At 37.6% G+C, this 26,210-nt stretch overlaps 1 protein-coding gene across 1 annotated transcript in view; it reads right to left on the bottom strand.

The window, feature by feature from the left end:
• The window catches only part of RAB2A (RAB2A, member RAS oncogene family), a 116,434-nt gene that overhangs the window by 42,692 nt on the left and 47,532 nt on the right, over window positions 1-26,210 (bottom strand). The window contains exons 3-5 of the mRNA XM_036755046.1: window positions 18,512-18,579; window positions 2,070-2,152; window positions 1,171-1,263 (exon numbers count right to left, since the gene is read on the bottom strand). Coding sequence (XP_036610941.1) covers window positions 1,171-1,263; window positions 2,070-2,152; window positions 18,512-18,579 — 244 coding nt within the window. The remainder of the gene's footprint in view (window positions 1-1,170; window positions 1,264-2,069; window positions 2,153-18,511; window positions 18,580-26,210) is intronic.

Raw genomic sequence — 26,210 nt, 5'->3', positions numbered from 1 at the left:
CAGATAGTCCTTCAAAAGTCTTAAGGCATACTTAAAACGTAAACTCCACAATGTTCACGTTAGATATGACTGAAATTAAGGAATTAAAAGGGAGCCAATCACAATGCCGCTAATGCTATGTTACCTAAGTAGCATTTGAAATCATACAATATTAATTTGGGCTTAAAATGTATCCCACTTTAGGGTCATTGTGATCTAATTGGGGAGAAAACTGCAACTTGGGGACTTGTAATCAGATACCTATCATTATTTCTTTGTCAATGGAGCAAATCCAAGACAGACTGATAACAACTGAAATTCATTACTATCACCATCTGGATAGTGTTGAGTGTTCTTTAAAAAAGGTTAAAAAAAAGGTTAAGTGGTTTTTGTTCAGTTTCTAGAAATCAGGTATAAAACCATCACTTTTGGCAAATTACAATGAGAGCAGTACAGAATAGGTGAGTAATTTTAAAAATGTGCTGATGTTCATGAGACTTATTTTTTTGTTTGTTTTGTTTTAACTAATTGGAAGGTCAATGAGAGTAAGGGTTCACAGTAGCCCAATTACTGTGCATTTATCTTACTGAAGTAGATGTTACGTATGAGGCATCTTAACAAGTGCTAATTTTACTTTTATCATTAAGGTAATGTTTTGGTGCCATTAATAAAAATTTGGAAAAACATTACTCATAATATACTCAAGAAACTATACTTCTCAAGGTGCTACTATTAAAATTGTGAGCCTATGAATTGGTGAACCAATTTTACCAGAGAAGAGCTCTAATTAAAAGCAAGAAGGTAATTAACAGTATTGAAAGTAAAACTATGATAAAAAGCTGAAAAGTACTTAAATGATACCTTCATCTACAAAAATTAAGATGCTTTGCAATAACTGAGATTTGAGTAAGAAGAGAAATGGTTAATTTTTAAACATTATTTCATACAAAGTAAAAAGTAAATCTTTAAAAGAATCAATATTTTTCTTCGTAATTTTTGCAATAAAGTTCCATATTTGTATTTTTAAAAAGTAAAAATTCAACATAATAGAAATTTTATGTCACTTTCAGAATACGGGTATCATTAGTCAACAACCATAAAATCTGATAGCCATCAAAAAGTTATACAAACTACAAAACAGTTTAATCCTAGTGGCAAAATTATATCCCTTAAAATGTCTTTTATTTTTACCTTTTATTCCCAATAAGCATAATGACCATGTTGGAATTGGAATGCTGGCGAGCATCTTCTAACCAAGTTGTCAAGTGGTTGAATGTATCTCTCCTGAATGCAAAAATGAATGAAGATTAAAATACTTTTAATCTATGTTTCCTGACAAAATACTATACAATGAACAGTCGTATGTTAAATAATTTCCTACTAATAAGGCACTATTGATATTGGTGAGCTTTTGCTTATGGAATTATCACATTTGGCACAGATTTCAATGACCTGTATTTATAGAATGCTATTTATTAAATTTTAATTTGTAAAACGTGTGTGCCGAACTTTAGAAATTCCTGACTGTAACACCTATGATAACTAAAATGACTAATTAGGAGGTCATTACTTGCATTACTCTAAGGGTTCATCACTGTGTGATAGTGTATATATAGAACATCCATACATAAAACAACATTTTAGGAATGTAGCAATTAAAAATGGTTGCCTTTTTTATTGATTGCTGTTTTTAGAATGGATCTAGTGGTATGGTGATTTCATCGGTGCTAGGAATCTACTGATAAGGATCCAGTGATTCCTATACCAATCACAGCTTTACAGAATTGCCTGGAGCACGGAGATTAAAATGACTTGCCTAGGGACACAAAGCTAGGGTCAGTGTCAGATGTAAAACTGAATTCTTCCTGAGTCCAAGGCTGGCCCTCTAATTCACAACTCACGCTGCCTCTCTTTAGTAGTACTTGGGTCATGAACAACATCTACATTTATTAAAAATATGTACATATTTCTACTGATATTAAAACTAAATAAGTAGTACTTGGGTCATGACAAACACCTACATTTATTAAGAATACATATTTCTATTGATATTAAAAACAAAATATTTCTATCCCCCTCCAAGTTCTCACCTTGTAATATCATACACTAGTAAAGCCCCTGCTGCACCTCTGTAATATGACCTTGTGATCGAACGGAAGGACTCCTGCCCTGCCTGTGAGGAAATAAAAAGGTGAGAGCTTTCCTTTAATAAATTGTTCTCTACAGCTTCATAAGAAGAATCGACAAGCATATTATTCACATGTGGAATTTGGGATGCATAGGTAAAGGGTGAATGAAATGACAACTTCCCCAGTGTTTGAAAGGGAAATCACCTAAACCACCACAGCATAAGTCGCCACCCCCCCCCCCCAACCCAGCCCCAACAAGACCTCTAACCCTTTTTTGGCAATCCCTGACAACCCAATTTACTGAATGGTTTCACAATACATGAATCATTATTAGAGCACAGAATGGACTCCTAGCAACTAAGCTCTGAAGACAAATTTGAAAGGAAGCAAATAAGCCAGAGCTTCACATTTGAATTCAATAACCCGCTCCCTGGGGCAGCTGTTGACACTAGAATAAATAAAGCCCATTGTAAATAAATGATGAATGACATCTTTACGCCCACCATCTGCTGGTGTAAAGGTTGTTGGAAGGCCAAGGATGCAGATTTTATCCGTTATATCATAAACTGCAGCCAGCTTTCAACAGTCTTCAGACTAAATTCTTTCAGTAATCATTTTATTATGAAAAACAGAAAATGGTTTTGAATTTAATTTTATATTTTTCAGTTCTTCACTTAATCAGTTTCTTCTATATTTTATAAATAATGATTGTGGACAGGTAAAAGATTGTAAAAGCCATCTTTATATCCATTTGTGAAACAGATACCAAAAATAATGCATAATTAGCTAATTTCTCCCCTTTTGGGGGGGAAGGGGAGTACTAGTATTCTATTAAAACTATGGTGATAGATGTGTCCACTGATACCAAAATTGAAGTCATAATGCTATTTAAATGTGATTTTAAAAAGGAATACTAAATTAAATAATGAATTTTCATTTAATTTTGTCTTCTCCATTTTATAAAATGATTCATAAAATGTTGTCTATGTAACATTTTATTTATAAATTATTTAATCCACTTTAAATGAAGCCAATTTAATAGTTACAGAACTAAATATGGACTAAGCTTCTGAAGAATGCTCACATGCAGAGATGTTCTGAATGACAGTCTTTCAACATCTGGTACACAGGAAGTACTGAATAATTACTTGCTAAATGAATGAATACTTAGGCAACAATTTTATTAGGGGTTCTGCAACTATGCCTTCGAATTTGGTTTAAAGTCAAGGTCATTCATCTTACCATCTTACAGATCAAAGACTATGATCTGACAGGACCACAGACTTAGAGCTGGTTTTACCAAAGAAGAAACTGAGGCCTGGGGGTTAAATGACTTTCCCAAGAAATATAAGTAGTGGAAGGCAGGATTTGAACTTAGGTCCTCTGACTCCAAAGCTTGTGGACATTCTTTCTACTTCAAAGACTCATCTTTGTAGAGTTCTAGAATAGTTCTCAAGAGAGAAAATACTCTTTATACATTGAATCTGACCAAACTATAGCATGTAGGCAGCATCATAACTAGGAACTCTAGTCCCTAGGCCAAAGTTGGGGGAGGCATGTTAGTGCAGAGGATGGTTTACCCTGGCTGTGTCCAGCCAAGCAATTATTGGGTGAAAGTAAAGGCTGAAAAGGGTAGGGGACAGGAAGAGCAGAGGAAAAGTCCCTAGTCTTGCAGGCAAAATGGGGAATTCCCAGGAGGAAACAAAGAGGTTGAGAGCTGACAGTGAGGGACAAGGTGTTGGGCTGAGTACATGGAAAGATGGTACCAAGAGAGGTAAGACCTGTTTTGTGCAGTTGCACCAGAAATCCAATTCACAAGCAAGTCGAGACAGCACCCTCATGCTGTCATCAGTCCTCTTTGAAAACTAAGGACAAACAACAGTTGCACTAGAAAACCCCTCTAGAAGAGGTAAGGAGGAGCAGAATCCTAACCTACAACCCCCTGGAGGAAGTAGCAAGCAGAAAGCAACAGTCAGGCTGTGAGGTGGTGAAGAGGTTTAATCAAAATGAATATGGTAGGGAACCACAGGTTTCTAGGGGTGCTCGAGACCCCAAAATACCGACACGCTGGGTTCTGCCGAAAGAATTCGACTCAAACCTTCTCAGCCAAGGGAAAAGACAAAGTTTATTAGGGATTCACCATAAAGGGTTGTCTTAAGAAATCCCACCCTTTGTGACACCTGTTTCCACAAGCGGGCCAGATTCAACCTACTGAATTAGACTGAATCTGAGCACCTTCATGGAGGCAAGATGGAAATTATATACACAAAGATTGTGGGAGGGATTGAGGGGTGGTCTGGGGTGACTAGAGGAGGGGTTTAGGGAGGGCCTTGAGGAGGAGTCTAAGGAGGAGCTTGATGGGACTGAGATGAGGTCAGACTCCAGGGTGGGAAATAGCTGAAGGCCAAATGGAGACATACAGACAGTAGAGGGCAGGGGTAAAAGAGCTAGGGTATAGATATTTTGATCAAGATTAAGGGTGGGAAACAGCTGGATAGAGGGCTAGGCAAGGTAGGCATTTGGGCCTAATGGTTATAGCCTCAGGCCAGATCAAGTGGGAAGATTCAAGGGGAGTTCAAGAGGTTCCCAGAGACTGTGCCCTCATCATTGGGTCACCAAGAGGGGACCTTCATGGCACCACATTACCCTGGGGAGGAATTTAAGGAAATAAAAGAGGCCTCATAAATAGAACATCATAAGGCAGAGTTGTGCTGGGCAACTGCATGTGGTGAAATGGAAATGCATGACAATGGAAGGGAGCAGGGCCCCTTCTGGCACAAAGCGGTTTCCACTGGTGGACCCTGCTAATGCCTTGAAGCTAAGGGCTCATAGCCTGGATCAAGGAAGGGGAAATTCCAGCCCCTCTCCCCTCAAGTTAGCAACCTGGGACAAAGTTCTGATCACTCCATCCTAGTTATAGCTTTACATGTAGCCTTGCTAAGACTGAATGGGAAAAATAATAACTAAAACAAGAGTTACATTCAACTAACTAGTTTCATGTGAATTCTAAGACTCTGTTAGTTTAGGGTTAAAAACCAACACTATGATCTGGTAATACTGCAATGAATAAGATCATATTTTTTTTTAAAACCCTACTATTCCAATGTGTTTATTTTAGATGCCTCCTTCTGAAAGAAGTAAAAGGTGAGAGACGGCCCATGGTGATGTTTCCTCACTATTATCTCCCTGTTACATCCTTATCTCTTTGTTCAGCTTCATTTCCTTCATGAAAGGAAACCATACTGGCAGTCTTCTGACTGGGCGCCTCCAAATTTGGTAAAAGGAAATGCCTAACGAGGTTTTGTTAAACACAGTCCTCTGATAGGGCACAGATCAGTTATGAATAATTATGGTAATGAAGGATTGAAATTGCTTTGTGCTCATTAGTCAGACATTAGTAAGAAGACTGTGATTTTCCCTCACCAGCCAATGGTGAGGTAGGACAGGAGTTAGAGGTGGGGTTAGGATTAGGACAAAGGAAGCCGGTGTGCTTCCTCATCTTGCACTCCCTGGCTGATGCTGTTTGACCAACAAGGGTTGCGCCCTTTCTCAAGAAAAAGAATAAAAACCTTTTCTGATCTCCGACTCAGACTCTGAACTTTTGATTCTGGTGGTCATCGTCCCATGTAAAAAAAATTTAAAAATAGCCATGGCAGTTTGCTTTTTAGTCACACATTCTGGGAAAGTGAAAAAGATGTTATGCAAGTACTCTTCAAAAAGTAACACTAAAAATAAAATTTCTGCTAAGTCCGAATGGAAATCAAAGGTAGACTGATAGAGAACTAATAGCTAAACAAGTTATAGCATATGAATGAAACAGAATATTACTGTGTTTTAACAATGACTATGATGAATACAGAGATGCATGAAAAGATTTACATGAATTGATAAAGTGAAGTCATATACACAATGACTACAACAATGTAAATTGAAAGAACCACAAAACAATCAAACATGAACGACAAGCACAATCCAAAGAAGAGATATGAGGAGACATCTCTATACCCACTACTTTGCAAAAGTGGAGTGGTAACCCATTTAAGGAGGGAGCTCAGCTCAGACATCTCCTCATGTCTCATGGGGATGAAGTGCTCAAGAACTTCTCTGACTTCTCCAAGTCCCCACACTGGGTTCTTCCCTCCCACTCCCCTTTTAGTCTCTTGAGTGTTGTCTTCATTCTTTACATTGCAAGTTCCTTGAGGTCAGCAGTTCTCACCCTTGATCTCTCAGTGCTTACTTAGCATAGCACCTGGCACTTAGTGAGAACTTAATGTTTATCAAATATTGGTACACTGCACAGACCTTTTCAAAGCATTATTGATCAATTCTGCTGATTTCTTCTCTTCCTTTTCAATTTTTCTTTAACGATATCATTTGTTATAATAAGATGGCTTTCTAGATGGGGTAGGGAGGATACTGGGGAAAATTTTTGTGATGTAAAAACAAAAGATATCAATAAAATTTATTTATAAAAAAATCAATGGCTGAGTATTGCCAAGATATGTTTAAAAACATAATACCAGTAAAACCACTGCAACAGACTTAATGAATGCTCTAAATTAATTTAATGGAGTTCTGTGAAAATGAATACCTTGCTATAAATCCCATTTAAGGTTCTAGAGATGAAACAGCTCTAAGGCTCAATCTCCATTTAGTAAAGAGCAAATGAAAAGATGTGTTTTAAACCCAAAAGGCAAATGAGGAAATATCATATACTCAGAATTTGGTGCACTCCTTCATTGGCTCTTAGATGTTTGGTGAGTAGCTTGGGAATTTAGGTGATTAGTGGGATGTTTGGTGTAAGGAGAGGTGAGGAAGGGTGATCAGCAAGTGATAATGCAAAGGTAGTATAAAGAACTAAGTTATTATGTTCAATTCAATTCTCCCCCAGTCACTTATAATGCAATCACCACAATAAACTGTGACTTCTACAGAAACTAAGAAACATAACTTATCTCTGGTAGAAAACTTACAAGTGAGTTGGGATTCTTTGATGTCTGCTGATGTGGGTGAGAAGTAATGTTGGTATTGTATTATGTATGTTCCTATATTTAAGACTCAGGGTAAAAATGCCAATTCCATGACAGAAAGATTACAGATATTTCTGTTCATTTAACAAATTATTAATAGTAACTTAGTAAATCAGAGTTTCTAAGGCTCAGCATATACTTAATTATTTCAATAGTATTCACTGTAATGAGACTTTGTCCTTATCTTCAAAAGCATCAAGAGAGCCCAGAATTCAGTCAAATGAAAGAGGCAAAAGCAATAAAACCTCAAGAATTCTGCACATATCCCAATAATTAATTTCTAGGCTTTTTTTTAAGACTTCCAGAGTTGAACTTTTTATTGACAAATTCTAGAAGCATCTAGAAGGATTTGCTGAATTTGGAATCAGGAAAACCTGAATTCAAATCTAGTCTTAGATAATACTAGTTGTAAGACTCTGGGCAAGACACGACCTCAGACTCAATTTGTTCACTGTAAAATGGAGATAATAGCACTGAAGTCACAAGAGTTGTTGTGAGAATCAAATCAATGCACTAAAAGCCTTAAAGTAGTGCATGCAGATGGCTATATTGTTATGCTACAGTTCATTAACCTCCTCAGATACTATCATTTGGGCTTTCATTCAATATCAACCACAAGGTAGTGATGAGTTCCTCATTCAAAAGTGCTCCATCTTCTTAATCCACAACTCTGAAATCCATTTTTCTAACCTCCTACCCTTCCAATGTCCTGTGCTTTACCACTTCTAAACCTAGTTTCTATTTTTATCAAAACTTCTAGTCACTTCACCCCTCTCTGCTTACCCCCACTCTGCAGCCTTACTTTCTACTTTTCTTATTTTAACTTTATCAATAACCAGTTCCAATTTACCCATCCTCTGTCCTTTTCCCTTTCATTTCATATTCCCTGTACGATTACAAAAACCCAACCAGGGATTATCCTATCTAAACTCTCCATCCCTTATCTCATTCATGCTACTGAAAGTCACAATTATATTGACTGGGTCCACTATTAATTTATGTTAGTATCAACTGACGCCTTAGTACTACATACCAAATCTTTTCTTCCATGGTTACTGTACTTTGGAAGCTTATATTGTTCTTTCCTCAAGTTACCTAAACAACCCTCTGTTCCCATGCTCTTAGTAAAGCATACTTTTATGGGAAAACTAAAGGTATTTGTTGCAATTTTCCTCTTCTCTCCAATTCTATACCTCAACATCATCTTCCACACTTTCCTCCTTTGCTCTACTCTCAGAGAAGAAATGGCCCTTACAAATGACCTAACGTCTCGACATATGCCTTTTATCCTATTTTGGTCTCCTCTAAAAGCCTTCCCTTCTATTATCATCTCATCCTTCCTAAATTTTAATCTCTTCATTCACTGGCTTTTCCAACTTTTAAAAATTGTCACTTTCCTCTAATGTCCTACATATCTTCTCACTTCCATAGCGAAATTCCCACTCCCTCACCCCCAACTAATTTGTAATTCTTCTAACACCACAGTGCCACGAAACTGCTTGTTCCAAGGTAACTAATAATGATCTCTTAAGTACTAATTCAATAGCCTATTCTCAGTCCTCATTCTACACATCTCTGAAGTAGTGAACCCTGTTGACTACCATCAACTTCTCCTGAATATTTTCTGTATATTCTCTCCTGGTGGTTCTTCTATCTTTCTGTATAAGCCTCAGTCTCCTCTGAAAAATCATATTTGTGTCCTGCCTATACGTGGGCTCTGCCCTGGGCCACCTTCTGCCTGGCTACTTCAGGTCCCATGAGTTCATTGATCTTTCATCAACTTACGCAATTAGCCCTCACATTTCCTTTGAGCTACAATTTACGATTATCAACTATGGCTGGACACACGTTACTTAACCTTTATGAGTCTATTTCTTCACCTCTTACAATGAGCATCACAATAATAATCACCACTTGAATAGGGGCAATTTCAACCTCAACATGCCCAAAACAGAACTGATCTGCTGTTTCCTACTAAATCTCATTTTTCTTCTTAACTGTCTTGAGGACTTAACTGTCTATATTGAGGACTAGCAGTACAAGCTTGGAGTCATCTTTGACTCTTTACTCTGCATCACCTTCATATCTAATCGTTTACCAAGACTTGTGGATTACAACTCCAGTTTGTGCAACAGATTGCCCTTCTATCATTCCCACTCCGAGTTGGGTCACCTACTCCTCCATAAGAGTGAAGGAGAAAATAGCACCTGAAAGATGTGTGAATAATGCAAACTGGAGAGGAAGGGGAGTGGGGGAGTTTGTAGTGAAAAGCATTATTTTTTTTTCAGTGAAGCATGAGAATAAGCTATATACAGGAAAGAACTAAAAGAGGGAAGGCACTAGAATTAAGAGGAGTTGGGAAAGGCTTCCCGTAGAAGGGATTTTAATTGGACTTAAAGGGAGCCAGAGAAGCTAGTTGGTAGAGATGAGGAGGGAAAGCATTCCAGGCATGGGAGAAAGCCAGAGATGGAGTATCTTGTTAGTGCAATAGCAAGGAAGTCAGTGTCACTAGATCAAAGAGAAAAGGTGTAAGAAGACTCTTTCCACTCTAGTCTACTGTCTACACAGCTGCCAAAATGAATTTCCTAAAATGCATGTATAACCAGGGTACTCACATGGGGTCTAACTATGTCACTCTCCTTTCTTAAACTCTAGTGGCTCCTTGTTGTGCATAGGATAAAATACAAACTCCTCTCTTTTGCTTTTAAAATCACTAACAATCTAGCTCGAAAGGATCCTTCCGGACTGACTTCACATTATTCATTTTCACACATGCTGTGTACAGCCATTCTGTACTACTTGTTATTCTCCATACAATGATATCCCTTTCCCCAACTCCTTGTCTTTATATAGGCTGTCCCTATGCTAGGAATGTTCTTCTCTCAGCTCCATGAATCCCTTGCTCCCTTCCAAGTGTGATATTCTACAAAGATCTTTGTGGATCACTCCAGCTGCTGGCAGGGCTCCCCACTCCAACCCAAATTACTTAATACTTACTTTGCATATGATTTTATATTAACTTATATAAGGACATCTTGTTCCCAACAATATAATGTAAGCTCCTTGAGGGTACTTAGAATGTTTTGCTTCTTATCTTTGTATCCCCAAGTGTCTAATGCAGTGCTTAGCACATAGGAGGCGCTACTTGCTGAAATGAACTCAATATGAAGGAAATCAATCCAGGAGGGACAAAAAGCTCTCAAAAATAAATTCTGAATACATAAAGAGAAACAATGCCAAGGAAGAGGAAATGTCTATAAAGAAGTCAATGTGAATACATAGGAACTCAACAACTAAACAAGATTTTTAAGACATGCACAGAAGATTAAATAAAGGGCGGATAACAAAAAATTAATACAAACATGGCATGGTCCTTTAAGACTAGTGTTAAGAAGAAATAATTAAACACAATGAAACTTTGTTAGGAAAGTTGTGAAATAAACAAGTCCACCTGGATATTTTACACATCTTTATAGATATTATGAATGAAATTTCTCTTCCTATTTCTTCTGGCAGAGATGTTGGAAATATATAGTCAGCCAGCCAACAAGCATTTATTAAGCATTTACTGTGTCAGGTACTTTGCCAAACGCTGGAGAAATAGAAAAAGGTTAAAAACACTGTTTATGTCTTCAAAGACCTCTCATTCTAATGGGGAGATATGTAAATAACTAATTATATGTAAAACACATGTGCCAGCACTTAGCAGAGTGTCTGGCACATGGTAAGTACTTAATAAATGCTTGTTGATTTGTTGATGGAAGGTAATAAAGAATATAGAAGAGATGATTGCTGAATCTCATATCTATCTGAAAATAGAGATAACCCTACCTCTTATTTGCCAGCTATACCTCCTCCTGAACTTCTTTTTCTGTTACTATTGCTATTGTTACCTGTTAGTATTACTATTGCTATTGCTGAGAAATTCTATAGCTATACAAAATAGTGATGACAACAGATATACTTACTTTACCCCTGATCATACTGAAAAGACTTCTAGTCCTTCTCCATTAGTAGAATGCAATCTACTAAAGCACTCTGTATAAACAGAAATATAACTACAAAAACTCTTTGAAGAAATCAAGGAAGATTTAAATAATTGGACATAGAAAATATTCACGGTCAGGTCTTGCCAACATAATAAAATGATACCTTCCAAATTAATTTACAGATTAAGTGTTATGCTAATTAAATACATACAGAACTAGACAAATTAATAATTCATCTGGAAAAACAAAAGGTTAAAACAAAATCAAGTGAAGTATGGAAGGGGAAAGCAAGGAATTTTGGGTCCTTAACAAAGTTTCAAATTATACTATTAAGCAGTAACATTCAAAACTATTTGGTACTTGTTTGAGCAATTAAGCAAAATCTAGAAGCAATTGAACATAACATAACATAACCCCAAGAATACCAGCCGTTGGGTTACTGACTCCTTATTGGACAAAAACTTGGAAAAACTGGAAAATTCTTGGTCTAGAGCAACATTCCACACCACATCCACAAAACAGATACGAACAAAATAATGGAGACCACGTGATAAAAAAAAAATAAATTGAGAAGGGAAGGAATTATTTACAACTATTGCAGGAGTTCCTAACTAAAAGGTTAGAGGTAATCACAGAAGACAAAATGATTAATTTTGGTTACATAAAAATATTTTGCTTATTTATCTTCTCAAATAGTCTTTCTCTTTTAATTTACCTTAAACTACCACCATATTACTTTAAGTCTTTATTGAGTGCCATTTCTTTTTTAAACACCTTTCCTCAGCCCTGAATTTCCAATGAAAACTCCTGACTTCAGGCTGAAAGTCTCTGATCTCATTCTGAAGAACTTTTGCTTCATAAATATTCATTTTTGGAATGAGAACTTGGCACTTAGAATCCATTTTTGTTAAATCTCTGGGTTAGGACCTAAGGCCAATCCCACATGCACCACAACCAATATGATCTCAAATACAATAATTTTTTTTTAAAGGTAAGAAGCAACTTGACTGTAGTAACTTTTTCTTTTAACTAATCATTATACATATACATGTACATTACACATGCATAAACACTTTTAAAAGGCTATAATTATGGTAGTTAACATTTATAAAATACTTTTAAGGTCTGCAGAGTGCTCATATATTATTTCATTTGGTCCTCACCACAACCCTATGAGTTTAAGTGCCATTATCCCCATTTTGAAGATAAGGAAACTGAGGCTCAAACAGATTAAATGATTTTCTAGGGCTACACACATAGCTGGTAAGCATCTCAGGCAGAATTCAAAATTGGGTCTTCCTGACTCCAACATGACTCTACTAAATCACGCTGTCTTCCGACCCATAATGCATTCAGAATGCCTGATTCAGAGTTCTAATTAGTATAAATGAACATCAGTTACTCTGGCTGATGCACATTGTCTGGTTCCTAGCATCAAAAACATGATCTGGAATCCAGAAGACTAAAGAAATAGGAATAGGTTTTCAGAGGTGGGTAGAAGTATGTAAGGATTCTTGCAAGGACAGCTACCTTCCTCAATTCAGAGTGCCCTGAGTCAGGGCTGTCCAAAACATAGGCCGTGCACCTCCATGCGGCCTGCCTGTGTCCACCACAAGCACAGAAATCAACACAAATGCTTTAGTTAAAGCATTTCTGTTAATTTCCATGCCCATAAGTAAACACAGACCGCATAATTATGCAGGGGCGCATAAAATTGCACTCAGTATTTTGGACAGCCCTGCTCTAAACCATGTTTTCTATCCCTCTCCTGTTTTCCAAGAGAAGAAAAAAGTCAAATGATTTCCTTCCTTTGGAAAAAACTAAAGCTCCTAGGCTTTTTATCTTGCTAGCTATACTCATGCAAAGGCAGCTCAGTGAGCCTGTCTACTTATAATATATTCTAATCCAGACAAAGCAATAGAGATTATTCGATAGCATCATTTTTTTAAACACTATTAAGGATGAGAAAAATGAATGTACAGAGACACAGGACTAGCATTTCTGAGAAAACAGACTTTTAGTACATAACTATTAATAATAGACATGCACATGATACCTTCATCACAAAGTACACACACACACACACACACACATACCCCTTCACTTGATTTTTGCAACAGCCTTGTGAGTTATGTGCTGTAGATATTAGCTCTGCTTTAAAGATAAGAAAACAGGCTAAGAGAAGAAAAATGCCTTGAGCAGGATAATACATCTAGGATGTGTGTGAGGTGAGTTTCATCACCCTTATCTTCCTGATGTCCATTAGCCATGCGGCCCTTTCTCTAATCATTCAATTTCATCACCTCCTCTTTCAAGGAAAGAAATCTGGAAAGTTTTGAATGATCAAGGACAGGGAAGAGAGATGAGCAAGGGGACAGCAACAGGGATTGCTAACTAACTGCTATCACCAGCACAGGATGTTGGGGGGTGTGTGTGTGTAAAACGGCAAAGAAAAGCAGTGAAAAGCAAAGGGCCTAACAAGATGAAAAGGGCAGTGACTGATAAACCAAGTAATAATAATCAGCTAATTTTTTAAGGTAACTAATTTTAAAGATAATGTGTAAATCTATTATAATTAGAGGCAATAAAAAGGAAAACTTAGATAGTTGCTAAATGTTTCTGTACTTTTGACAAAAGGGTATCAACACAAATCTAGGGCCTCGTCCTCAGCTTTTTAAGTTCAACAACATTATTTTATCATAATACACGAGTTTATTTGGAGTCACAGTGCAACCCTTTATCCTGAAAAAATGCATGCTGATTATATAAATACAAAGAAAGGCCAAATATAATGTATATCAGATTTCCTATTCTTAACTTTTGTAATACTGTCCTTTCTTAGTTTTACTCCTCTACTTGTGTGACAACTTCTTAAACTCCTTTGATGGATTATCATCCTTCTCCGAAACATGTATTGTCCAGTTGTGTCTGACTCTTTGTGACCCCATTGGGGTTTTCTTGGCAAAGATAGTGGAGTGGTTTGCTATTTCTTTCTTCAGCTCATTTTACAGATAAGGAAACAGAAAGAAATGAGGTTAAGTGATTTGCCCAGGGTCACACAGCTAGTATGTGTGTGAAGTCAGACTTGAACTCAGGAAGGAGAGTCTTCCTGACCCCAGACCCAGCACTCTATCCAGTGTCCCACCTAGCTGCCCCTTTCTCCCAAACAAAGGTGTTTTCCAAAGGCCCATCTCATTCTCTCTATACTTTTTCTTTTGCTAGACTCATCACTTCCCATTGATTATATATAGATGATTTATAAATTACATCTAGCATATCTAACTCTAATCTCTCTCCTGAACTCTATTTCTCTTTTACCAACTGCTAGACATTCCTACCTGAATGCCCTAGAGACACCTTAAATTCAATATTTCTAAAATGGAACACATTACATTTTCCCTAAAACCCACCACTCCTGCATACCTCTCCATAGTTGTGGTCAGTCCTATTTCTACTTGACCACACTCACAACATTGGAGTAGTACATGTCTCTTTCCTCTCTCTTATTCCCTATATCTATTAAGTTTTCAAATGTTGTCAATTCCACCTCCATACCCTCTTCCACATCCTTCCCCTTCTTTTGATTCACACATAATCTCCACCTGACTTCAGGCGCTCATCGCCTCTTAGCACGTCCACTGCAACAATGTCCAATCTAATTGGGTCTCCCTGCTTTCAGTCTCTCCCCTCTTCAACCCATCTTCCACATAGCTGATAAATTAATATTCTTAGAATAAAGATCTAACCATGCCAGGGGATCACAGGATCATAAATATGGTGCTGTAAAGGACATTGGAGGTCATCAAATCCAACCCCTTCTTTTTATAGATAAGGAAACTGAGACCCAGAGAGGTTGATCAACTTTCCCAGGGTCATGCAGCTAGCATTTTTGAAGATTCAGCTGCCTACTCAAAAAATTCATGGTATTGAATTTCCTCTAAAATTTGGATCCTAGGTAGGTTTTTAGTCTTTCCCCCCCACGTTGCTCCCCTTTACACTCTGCATTTCAGACAAGCAGGCCTGCCAGCTATACATCATACAAGATATACCTTCTCCCACTTACATGTCTTTCCACAAGTGTTCCCCCATGGCTGGAATAAAGTCCTCACTTCTACCTCAGAGAATGCCTAGCTCCCTTTAAAATATAGTTCACATACCACTTTCTACGTAAGCTGTTTCCTGATTCCTCAATTATTAGCACTTCCTCGTTCCTAAAATTACTTTGTATTAATTACCATATATACTTACTGATGGAGATGCTAGAAACATCTGTAGTAATATGGGTGGGGACTACTCTTGTTTTTGCTTTTGTATCCCTAGCATCTTATATACCACAGATGTTTATGCCTTAATCCTGAAAATTCACAGAATAATATAACTTTCTTGCTTCTTGAACCATTAGTTCCAAGAAGTAGTTTTTTTGAGAGCAGCAACAATATACAAAGAGCCAGTAGTATCATGTAAATATGAGAGTTAACTGTTAAGCAGGAGTGAGGCTGGAAGATGAATAAAGTATACTTGAAATAAAAAGTTTATTTTCTACTTAGTTATATATAAGGAATTTTGTTTCATTATTCTGGACATGGGTCCTTTAAGATGCTCTATATTTGAAACCATTATTAGTAACAAATTATAAAACAAATAAATAATCTATTCAGAGAAAAAAACCCTAGATTTAAGAAACTGATGTGAGAAAACAAGCAGAAATATTTCCTTTGACTAGCAGGCCCTGAGTTTTAGAGCTACAAGGAAAAAAGTAAATAACATTACATATTTTTTCTTTCTCTGATTCTTTTAATATTGTGATATTTGACAGAAGACTGATGAGACATCTGAGAAACAAGAGGCTAAGCAGGCAAATCAAGTAAGGACCATAAAGAGGCTTTTATGGTTGAAAGAAGATAAATTTTTGTGGTCAAGCTAACAGAGATGCCAGGAAGCCACACAAAAATCTCAGGATGGTTTAGATACTAAATAAAAATTCTGAATTATAAAAGTTATCATTTCTAATCAGAGTCTGTATAGAAGATCAGATTAACTACAACTTATAATACTTCAAGAGGTACCACACTATCTTCCAATTACCTTGTGATTAAATACAGTAGCTGTTCAATGTTTACTTTTAATAAGAATTCAGAGGATAAAGATTAGAATTCTAGCTGTTATTTATGAGTTGTGAGACTATGGGCTAACCAAAAGCTCTTTGAGCTTCAATGTCCTTGTCTGTAAAATGAGGGAGTTGGAAAACCTACAAGATTTCTTTCAGTTCTTAGTCTTAATATCTTATGATATACATTTGATTAAAAATGGGGAAGGGGGGAGAGGCAGGAAGAGCATGCTAATCTACTTCAACTAAACATGCCTAAGCATTATTATTTACTTCTTACACTGTAGGGTCACTGCCTACTTCAGTCATCTAATGGCAGCAAATCAGATTTGCAGGTACAACATCTTTAAGTGCCTATTTAGCAAGTTAAAATGATAGCAAATGGCACAGAATATGTGACAAGGTGTTCAATTACTGGAAAGTTTTACATAGAATGCAAGTTAAAATGTTAGCAATTCAAGGGTGACTGACCTAATCCTTTGAATTTCATAAGACCAATATAATATTTCAGACATTTGAAAATGAAAAGTCAAAACTGGGGCTTGGACACTGGTATCTAAGATTAAAAGTCTGATGACCACAGACTAAACTACCTGAATTCATTCATGTTTATCCATTTTGTTCTGCATGTATCTACTCTGATATGTTGTCTTTCTTGAAAATTAAGTTTCATGTTATAAATGATATATTATAGTTTTATATATTAATGTGTATACAAATATACAGAATTCCAGATTCTTCTGATATGGTAATATTTTATACTTCACAGACAGGACAACATGGGATGTATACTGGTGTTAAATATAGGCTTTGTTTTAGAGCTACTTGGGATCACTGGGGATATTGCTTGGCTATTTCACAAATCCACATCAACAAGTATTTATTAAATATCTACCATGCTCCAAGTACTCTGCTAAGCACTGAAATGCAAAGACAAAAATGAAATGTCCCCTCGGGGAGCAAGCAGCCAGCACACTGACAGGAAACACGTACAAATATGAGTAAATACAAAATAAACACAAGGTCATTGGGGTGGGGGATATCCATGTAGGAGGTGGCACTTGAGATGAATTTGGAAGAAGGCTAGGGATTGAAGGTGAGAAAGGGAGGCATTCCAGGAATGAAGGACAATCAGTGCTGACACACTGAGATAGGAGATAGAATGTCCTATTTGAGAAGCTGAAAATAGAACATGTGACTGAAGAGTGCACAAAGGTGACTAACATGTAATAAGCCTAGAAAGAGAGGCTGAAGCCAGGCTGTAAAAAGCTTTATGTGCCAAAGAAGTTTGTGCTTGATCCTGGAAGTAGCCACTTCAGTTTTCTGAGAGGGAAAGTGATGTGATCAGACGTAAGTTTTAGGAACATCAATGCCAACTCTATGGAGGATAGATTGAAGAGGGATAGTAGTAAGTCTTGTAATAGTCCAATGAAGAGGTTGTGAGGGCATGGAATACGGTGTTATGGAAATGGAGAGAAAGGGACAGATGTGAGATGTGGAGGTAGAAATCAACAGGATTTGACAATTAATTATAGAGGATGAAGAGGTGAGGAAAAGTGAGGAATTGAGGATGACTTGAAAGTTGTGAACCTGCATGACTACAGTGATAGTGGGTCCCCTAGAAAGAAATAAGAAAGCAAGGAAGAGGAGTGGGTTTTGGGTAAAAGATACTGAGTTCTGTTTTGAACATTTCGAGTTGGAGATTTAGATGGCTGTTCTGTTGGAAATGTCCAAAAGGCAGTTGGTAATATGGGCTGATTATCAGAAGGTTGGCCATAGTACACTCAAAAAGACTGTTTTCTAATGGCACGGGGAGGCATTTGGATTTACATTAATAGAGGGTGTACCCACACAAAAGAAATCATGGCATCTTCTGAAGCGATCAAGTATACACACAAAACCATACCGACTGACACCACCACTACTTGAATATTCCCAGGATCCATGATTACACTGCCATGGGACATTCTTTCTATAAGTATAGAACATAGTATTAGCCAATACCCAATATTACAGGTAGTAGCTTTTCAAAAACACAGGGTCCCTTCTACAGCATAGAAAACTGTAAAAGTCCCTGATAATTCAATGTGCTCACTAACTGATGGCAATTCAAAATATTTCAATGGGAGAACAAAGAAAAACAAAGGCTTCTCTGGTACCAATTGTAATGCTGGGTCACAGGTGGAGGGTAGTCAGCTGACAAACTATGACAAAAAGTAGAATCAATAAATATTTTTTAAACATGAGGTAGATGCAATGTACTTTTGCTATACTTACTGTATCCCATATCTGAAGCTTTATCTGTTTTCCATCAATAGTTATCATTCGAGCACCAAATTCTACACCTGAATAGAATTAAAAAAAAAAAAAAGATTTTCATTCACAAACTGGTAGGAAAGTATGTGTTTGACATTACAAAAAGTTTTTTAATGTTAATTTATATATTCAAGCAGTATCATGCTACGTGCTTCACAGATCATGTAGTCAAAGAATATATATCATAAGGCAGAAGTGCTGACAAATATAAAGTCAGACAGTCAATAAACATGTATTAAGCGCTTACTATGATCCAGGAACTATGCTAAAACCTAGGGATATAAAGAATAGTAAAAGACTGTCCCTCCTCTCAAGGGCTTCATGGTCTAATGGGGAGACAACATGCAAATAACTCTATATAAGCTACATACAGGATAAATGGGAAATTATCAACAAAAGGAAGGAACTAGAATTAAAGGGAATCAAGAAAGGTATCTTGTAAAAGGTGGGATTTTAGTTGGGACCTGAGGGAAACCAGGAGGTGGAAATAACAGAGTATTCCAGGTATGAGGGACAACCACTCAAAATGCCCAGAGATGGAGTTATTTGGGTGAGAAATAGTAAGGAGGCTGAAGAGTACTTTTCGTGTTTGGGGGCAACTGGGGTTGGGGTGATGGTGGTATAAGAAGACTGGAAGACAGGTAAGATGCAAGACTGGAAATGAAGGAGGTGAGGGATTGGTTATGAAGGACTCTGAACACCAAACATAGTATTTTATATTTGATTCTGGAGGTGACAGGGAGCCTCTGGAGTTGAATGAGTACAAGGGTGACGTGGTTGAACCTCTGCTTTAGGAAGATCACTTTGACAGCTGAATGGAACATGGTCTGGAGGAGAAAAACTTGTGGTAAGACAAACCAGAGGGCTACAGCAATAATTCACACATAAAGAGATAAAGGCCTATACCAGGGTTGTGGCAGTGTCAGATAAGGGGCTTGTGTTCAAGAGAGATGCTATGAAGAGAGAAATGACAGGAATTAGCAAATGATTGTATATGGGGAGCGGAAGAAAGGGAAGAATCTAGGATGACTCAGGTTTTGAGAATGGGTGATTAAGAAAATGGACAGCCAGGTGGCACAGTGGATGGAGTTGTGTGGCCCTGGACAAGTCACTTAATCCTGTCTGCCTCAGTTCTTCATTTGTAAAATGACCTGGAGAAGGAAATGACAAATCACTCCAATATCTTTCTCAAGAAAACCTCAAAGGAGATCATGAAGAGTAGAACACAACTGAAACAAGTGAATAGCAACGACTGAGAGAATGGTGGTACCTTAAGAGTAATAAAAAAGTTAGGAAGAGGGGAGGGTTGGGCAAGGGAAATGCTAAATGCTGGATGGAGATATAAAGAAAGGCAAGAGACAGTCCCTCCATTTGAAGAGCTCACAATCTGATGGGGGAAATGACTTGCAAACTATGTACACACAAGTCATGCATAGGATGAACAGGAAATAATCAACAGAGAGAAGGTACTAGAGTTAAGGATTGGGAAAGGCTTTTAGTAGAAGATGGGATTTTACCTGGGACTTCAGGGAAGCCAGGAGGTAGAGCATTCCAGGCAAGGGAGGCAGCCAGTGAAAATGGCTGTATGAAATGAAGTGTCTTGGGCAAGGAATAGTAAGGAGTCAGTGCTACTGAACTGAAAAGTATGGCAGGGGTGGTGTATAATATGTATAAGAAGAACGGGGGTGGGGGGTGGGGGTGGCGGGAGGGGAGGCTATGTTATAAAGAGCTACTTTACATTTGATCCTGAAAGTGACAGGGAGTCAGTGGAGAGCTTTACATAACTTAGTGGACATAACCTGGATGAAGATCCAGCAATGGAGACTGAGGAGTGATTAGATAAACAGGAATCTCAGAAGAGTGTAGTGTCATGAAAACAATATAGAAAAGTGAGTATCAAGGAGAAGAGGGGTGATCAATAGCATCAAAACGTGCAGAAAAGTCAAGAAGGGCAAGGATACAGAAAAGGCCATTAAGTCTGGCAATCAAGTACTGGTACCCTGGGAAAGAGTAATGTCAACTCAATGATAAGATCGGACATCAGAATTGTTAAAAAGAGTCAAAAGTGGATGTACCTTTTGTAGGTTTTCTTAAAGGGTTTAGCTAATAAAAAGCAAAGAGAGACAGGGGATGATGGTGAGAGGGGATGATAGATGGATCAAGGGAGGATTTTTTTGAGGATGGATGTTTCTAGGCTGTAGCAGCCAGTAGATAGGGAAAGAATAAAAATAAGTGACAGGGTGGGAATGAGAGAGGGAAAGCTGCTGAAGAAAATGGGATAGAATAGGATTACTTGTAAATGTAGAGGGGTTTGCCTTGGCAAGGAAAAGGGCCTCCTTGTTATGCGAAGCAGGGATGAAAGAAGAGATCGTGGGAGAAGGAATAGGAATGACGTGAGAAGAGAAGGAGGAGAGAAGAGGGAGCTCTCAGGAAATGGCCTCATTTTTTTCCCAGTAAGATATGAGGTAATGCTCATAGCTGAAAGGGTAGAGGGAGACAAAGAAATGGAAAATTTGAGGTTTAGAAAAGCAGCTTTGGTGAATGAGCTAGAGAATTAACTGAGCTACAAAAGAATTGCTTTGCAGCAGTGAGGGCTCAGTTGATTTTATACTGCATAAATCTGTAGTGGACCCAGTCAACAAGATTTCATACCTTTATATAGCGCTCCCCCCCTTTTAAATTTTTTTTAAAGCAGCATGTGCGTAAGAAGTGAAGGTAAAGGATTCTGGGAGCAAACTTGCATGGCAAGTTCAGCAATGTGATAAGGGAAGAAGGGACTCAAGAGACAAGGACAGTGTAGAGCTGAAGGGAAAAGAATGTAGCTAATGTAGCGGTTACAGCCTTGGAAAGAACCAAAAGGGTGAAAGACTGAAAATTACAGCGTGGACTAAGAACTGTGTTTGGGGCTGCAAGGCAGAGGTGGATATGAAATGATGATAGACTATGATCAGATGAGAGAAATTCATAGTTCATAAACATGGAAATGGTGCATTTGTAGATGATGGCAAGATCCAGGGTATGATTATCTTTGTTTTGTTTTGGGAGGAGGGAAGGCAGGGCAATTGGGCTTAAGTGACTTGCCCAAGGTCACACAGCTAGTAAGTGTGTCAAGTGTCTGAGGCTGGATTTGAACTCAGGTCTTCCTGATCCCAGGGACGGTGCTCTACTCACTGCACCACCTAGCTGTCCGGGTATGACTATCTTTGTGTGTGGCTGAGCTGAAATAGAGTAACGAGTCATATGAAATGATTAAACTGAGGAACTCTGAGGTTGGGGTGTTTTAGGATCTATAGGTATGTTGAATTTCTTTGGTATGAGGGCAGGCACTGAGGAGAAAGACTGTTAGGCACTAAATTCAATGAGTAATGTACTGGAATGTACTGGAGGGAAGTAAACAGTAGCTACCAGAATTTTAACTGGGTGACACATATGGAGTGAGTGAACCTCAAAAGAGAAGAGATTATTGAGTGATAGTGATAGAGGGAGAACTTGGATGTGGCGGTGAGGAGCAAGGACTATTCCAACTCCCTCACCTTGAACGGTGAGTCAAGGGGAATGAAAGTGAAGTTGGTAAGCCTTAGAGGCTGTGTCATTAGGGAGTCAGTCCTCTGTGGGAGCCTGAAGGTGAAACTAAGTTTGCTGCTTATGTAAGCACTCTAGAAAGCAGTGTGGAAATAATGTGTAGCTTTATGGTGGGACTCTGTGAGGATTGGGTTAAATGCAACGGGAATAATGGAATGGGCATTAATGAAGTCTGAATGATGAACACCAGGAGTTCAGAATCATTGTGATGGGAAGGGTCTGACCAGGGGGAGTTTGATAATCACTGAGGAAGCGTAGGGAAGAAACAGAGAAATTAGGAAATAATTTAAAAGACATATTAGGTAAACCCAATGTATTCTATGGATAAGTGAAGTAAGAATAGTGGTAGTGGTGGTGGTGGTGGTAATATAGTCATTCTAGTAATAATAATAGCTAGCATTTGTATAGTGGTTTTAAGGTTTACAAAATGCTTTTATAGAGAAGCTCTCTATGAAAAATATTGCCTTATTTTATCTCATGACAGCCCTGGGAGATAAATGATCCCCATTTTACAGATGAGGAAACTGAGGCACCCACTGCACCCCTAGTTGCCTATTTAGCAACAAACATTCACAACACAATAAAGGTTTTAAAAATTATTTTAGACATTTCTTTGAAAGTATATGTATTTTTTCTAAATCACTGTTGATCAGTGGAATGCAAATTATAATAACTCTGAGGTACTACTTCACATCTATCAGGATTGGCTAATATGACAAAAAAGGAAAATGATAAATGTCAGAGGGGATGTGGGAAAACTGGGATACTAATGCACTGCAGGTGGAGTTGTGAACTGATCCAACCATTCTGGAGAACAATGTGGAACTATGATCCCAAAGGGCGATAAAACTGTGCGTACCCTTTAACCCAGCAATATCACTACTAGGCCTATATCCCAAAAAGATTTTTAAAGGGAAGGGCTTACCATTTCTGGGAGGGACAAAAGGGAGGAAGAGAATTTGAACTCAAAATTTTAAAAAACAAATGTTAAAAATAGTTTTTACATGCAGCTGAGGAAAACATAAAAAAGAAAGTATATATAAGAAAATATACAAATTATAAGACACTGCATTATTAATTTTCAGGGAAAAGTAACAATTTCAGCAGAACATTAATAAATAGAAATCACAATAATTTGTTAGGGTGAAAATTCTTCCTTTTGAAAACTGAAAGTGTCAGCTGGTTGTCGAGCTATTGACTTCAAATTTACTTCACTTAAAATTTCACTCTTACCTCTATCTATTCCTACAAACACCTCAAAGAATTCTCACCAACAAAGTCAACAAAAATGAGAAGATCTGCAGTTTGATATTGTTATGTATTTATAAAGTTAACATGAGGGTTCTCTTACATACCGTTTTATTGATTCAAGAGTACCTTAAATAAATGAATAAATAAGCATATATTAAACATTTATTTGCCAGGCTTCTGTGCTAGGTACTGGGGACATAAAGACAAAAATGAGTTGGCTGTGTCCTCAAGGAGTTTCTGTAGTAACAGGAGGATACAGCACATTATCTGGGAGTTGTAGCCAGGAAAGGGAAATTTGGTTTGGGAAAAATCAAAGGGAAGGGAAGGTCATAGTAGGAGGTTAGTAAAATCAAGGTGAACAAACGATATTCAGTTCAATAGGTGACAATGACAATAATTTAAAAAAAATTTATGAAGCAAGGAAGATGACAAAGCTTTACATAAAATGATATTTGGGTTATTCTGGGGATGACCATTACCTTCCTCTAACTTTTAAAAGCTTCTAATGTGAAGAACATAAAATGTTAGCAATCCAGGAAGCTGACAAGCAAACTGTTACTTAATCATTTGGGATCTTCTTGGGGTAAGGACAAATTACTGTCCTTAAACTCTGTTAAAACCCGGGAGAAGTATTGAGAAACATGCAAAAATCATTTTGCAGAGTAAGATGTTCTGTGGACTGATACAACTAGTCTAAACAATTTCCTTACTACAGTGGTTTAAATCATAGTTCTTCATTATTACCAACCAAAATTCAGCTATTTTTATCCATGACTGAATACAGGTGGTCAATAAAACTCTACACTATTCTGTAAAAAAAATTATGTTATAGCTTTAAATATTTGCTCCTTATATGTGATAACAGTTAACAGAGACAGTATCTGCTGTCACAGTGAAGAACAGTGCCACCTGGTATGCTGGGAAACAATTACTTTTTTACTTTACTCATCAAAGTTCTAATTCAGTCTCCAAAAGAGAGGAAACAACTAGTGACGGGTAACTTCAAAGAAATGACTATTTATGAAGGTGACTCCCCCCAAAAGGTAATATCACAATTATTACCAAGTCATTAGTATACACAGAATTTAGATTAGAAGAAGAATAAGAAAAGGACACATGAGGCCTTGGGGACCATATGTCATCCATGCAGAGGACTGCTTACAGTTGCTCAGGGAAGGGCAAGCTGCCCAGTGTCAGAATCCCATCTCTCCATTGCTCACACCAGGAAATGGCTCCCAGCACTAATCTCAACTGTGATTTTTGGTGGAAAAAAATAAAGGTCACTTTTTTTCCAGGCTATAAACTGCTGCTGGTTTGTACCTATATTTAACTAATCCTTAATTATTGGGACCTGTTTAATACCAAGATGTTCATAATGCTAATGTCTATCAGAATGAGTAACATAGGAGAAAGCTATAAGAGAAAAGAGAAGATTCAAAGTAAATATGCCACATGTAAAACAATTAAAATGTTTACATACTCTATTTCATGACAGACTGCAAGACAGAAATAAAACTACCATTAATAATATGAAAACAGAATTAAAGAGTAGACTTAGTGGCAAAGTGCAAATTTTCTCCAAAACACTTCATATTTGAAAAAATGAAACTGTATAGCCTAACAACCATTTGGACTTGCTAAAAATTCATGCATACCTGGAACCCTAAACTTTAATTCTCCTCTCTTCATATATACAATCAGTTGCCAAATCCTGTTTGTATAAAATCACTCTCATATGTGTTCTCTCCTTTCCAGTTCAGTGGATGTCTAAACTACTGTAACAGCTTACTAATGGGTCTTGTTTCCATCTATTACAAGCCTGTACAATGTGGCCCACCAAAAGATCTCGGGAAGCCTGAGAAAAATGTAGAGGATGAAAAAGAAAGTAAACATGTGATTAGTGCTTTGTCCATTCCCCTTCAGCCTCAACCACCTTCGACTAGTCACTATTGTACCCATCATGTAACTTGGTGGCTGGGTTGCCAGTGGGCGCTCTTCCCTATTTCTCACATGACCTGTGGCAACCAACCATCACCAATCTGTCTCTAAAAACCTAACTGCGGCCCAAAGAAGTTTAGCCTATTTTAATTTTGGCCCCTACCTACTGACAAGGTATTCAAGTCTGCTCGATTGTCTTCCTATATTAAAATACTCTTTGGTGGTGGTTGTCCTTCGTGCTCCAAGAGGACCAAACTGACTTCATTAGGATCAAGGAACAGCGTGTCCCACTATGGCTGATCAGATCAATGAGCTCAGAAGGCTCTGCCTTGGCACAAATAGTCCACATGAACACTTGAAGTGGAGATGTCTCTAAATTTGTATATCTCATATTTCTTTTGAGCTACTACAATTCTGTATAAAAGTTTTTGTACATTTTTTTGTGTGTGTTTTGACCAAAGGGTAGAATCCCTGCCTGTCACAGTAAGCAGGCCAGGGTTAGTTTAGGTGAAGCAATCTTTAGGGTACTTTTTCTAGCCTCTTCCTCATGCTAGGAGATACGCAGTACAATCCTTTAAAAAGACTACTCAGAGGTAGATTACAAAAAAAATCTGGAAAGCCTTACATGAACTGATGCTGAGTGAAGTGAGGAAAACTAGGAGAACATTGTGCACAGTAACAATAAAACTGTACAACGATCAACTATGACTGTCTTAGCTCTCTCAGCAATACAATGATCCAAGACAATTCCAAAAGACTCATGATAGAAAATGCTATCCACATCCAGAGAAAGCACTGATGCAGTGTGAATGCAGATGGAAGCATACTAATAACATTTTTTTCCATCGCTTTTTCCATTTGTTCTGATTCTTCTTTCACAACATGACTA

Source organism: Trichosurus vulpecula, chromosome 1 (assembly GCF_011100635.1).
Source record: "Trichosurus vulpecula isolate mTriVul1 chromosome 1, mTriVul1.pri, whole genome shotgun sequence".
In the NCBI taxonomy this organism is placed as follows: Eukaryota; Metazoa; Chordata; class Mammalia; order Diprotodontia; family Phalangeridae; genus Trichosurus; species Trichosurus vulpecula.
This window is presented reverse-complemented; position numbering and strand designations above follow the sequence as displayed.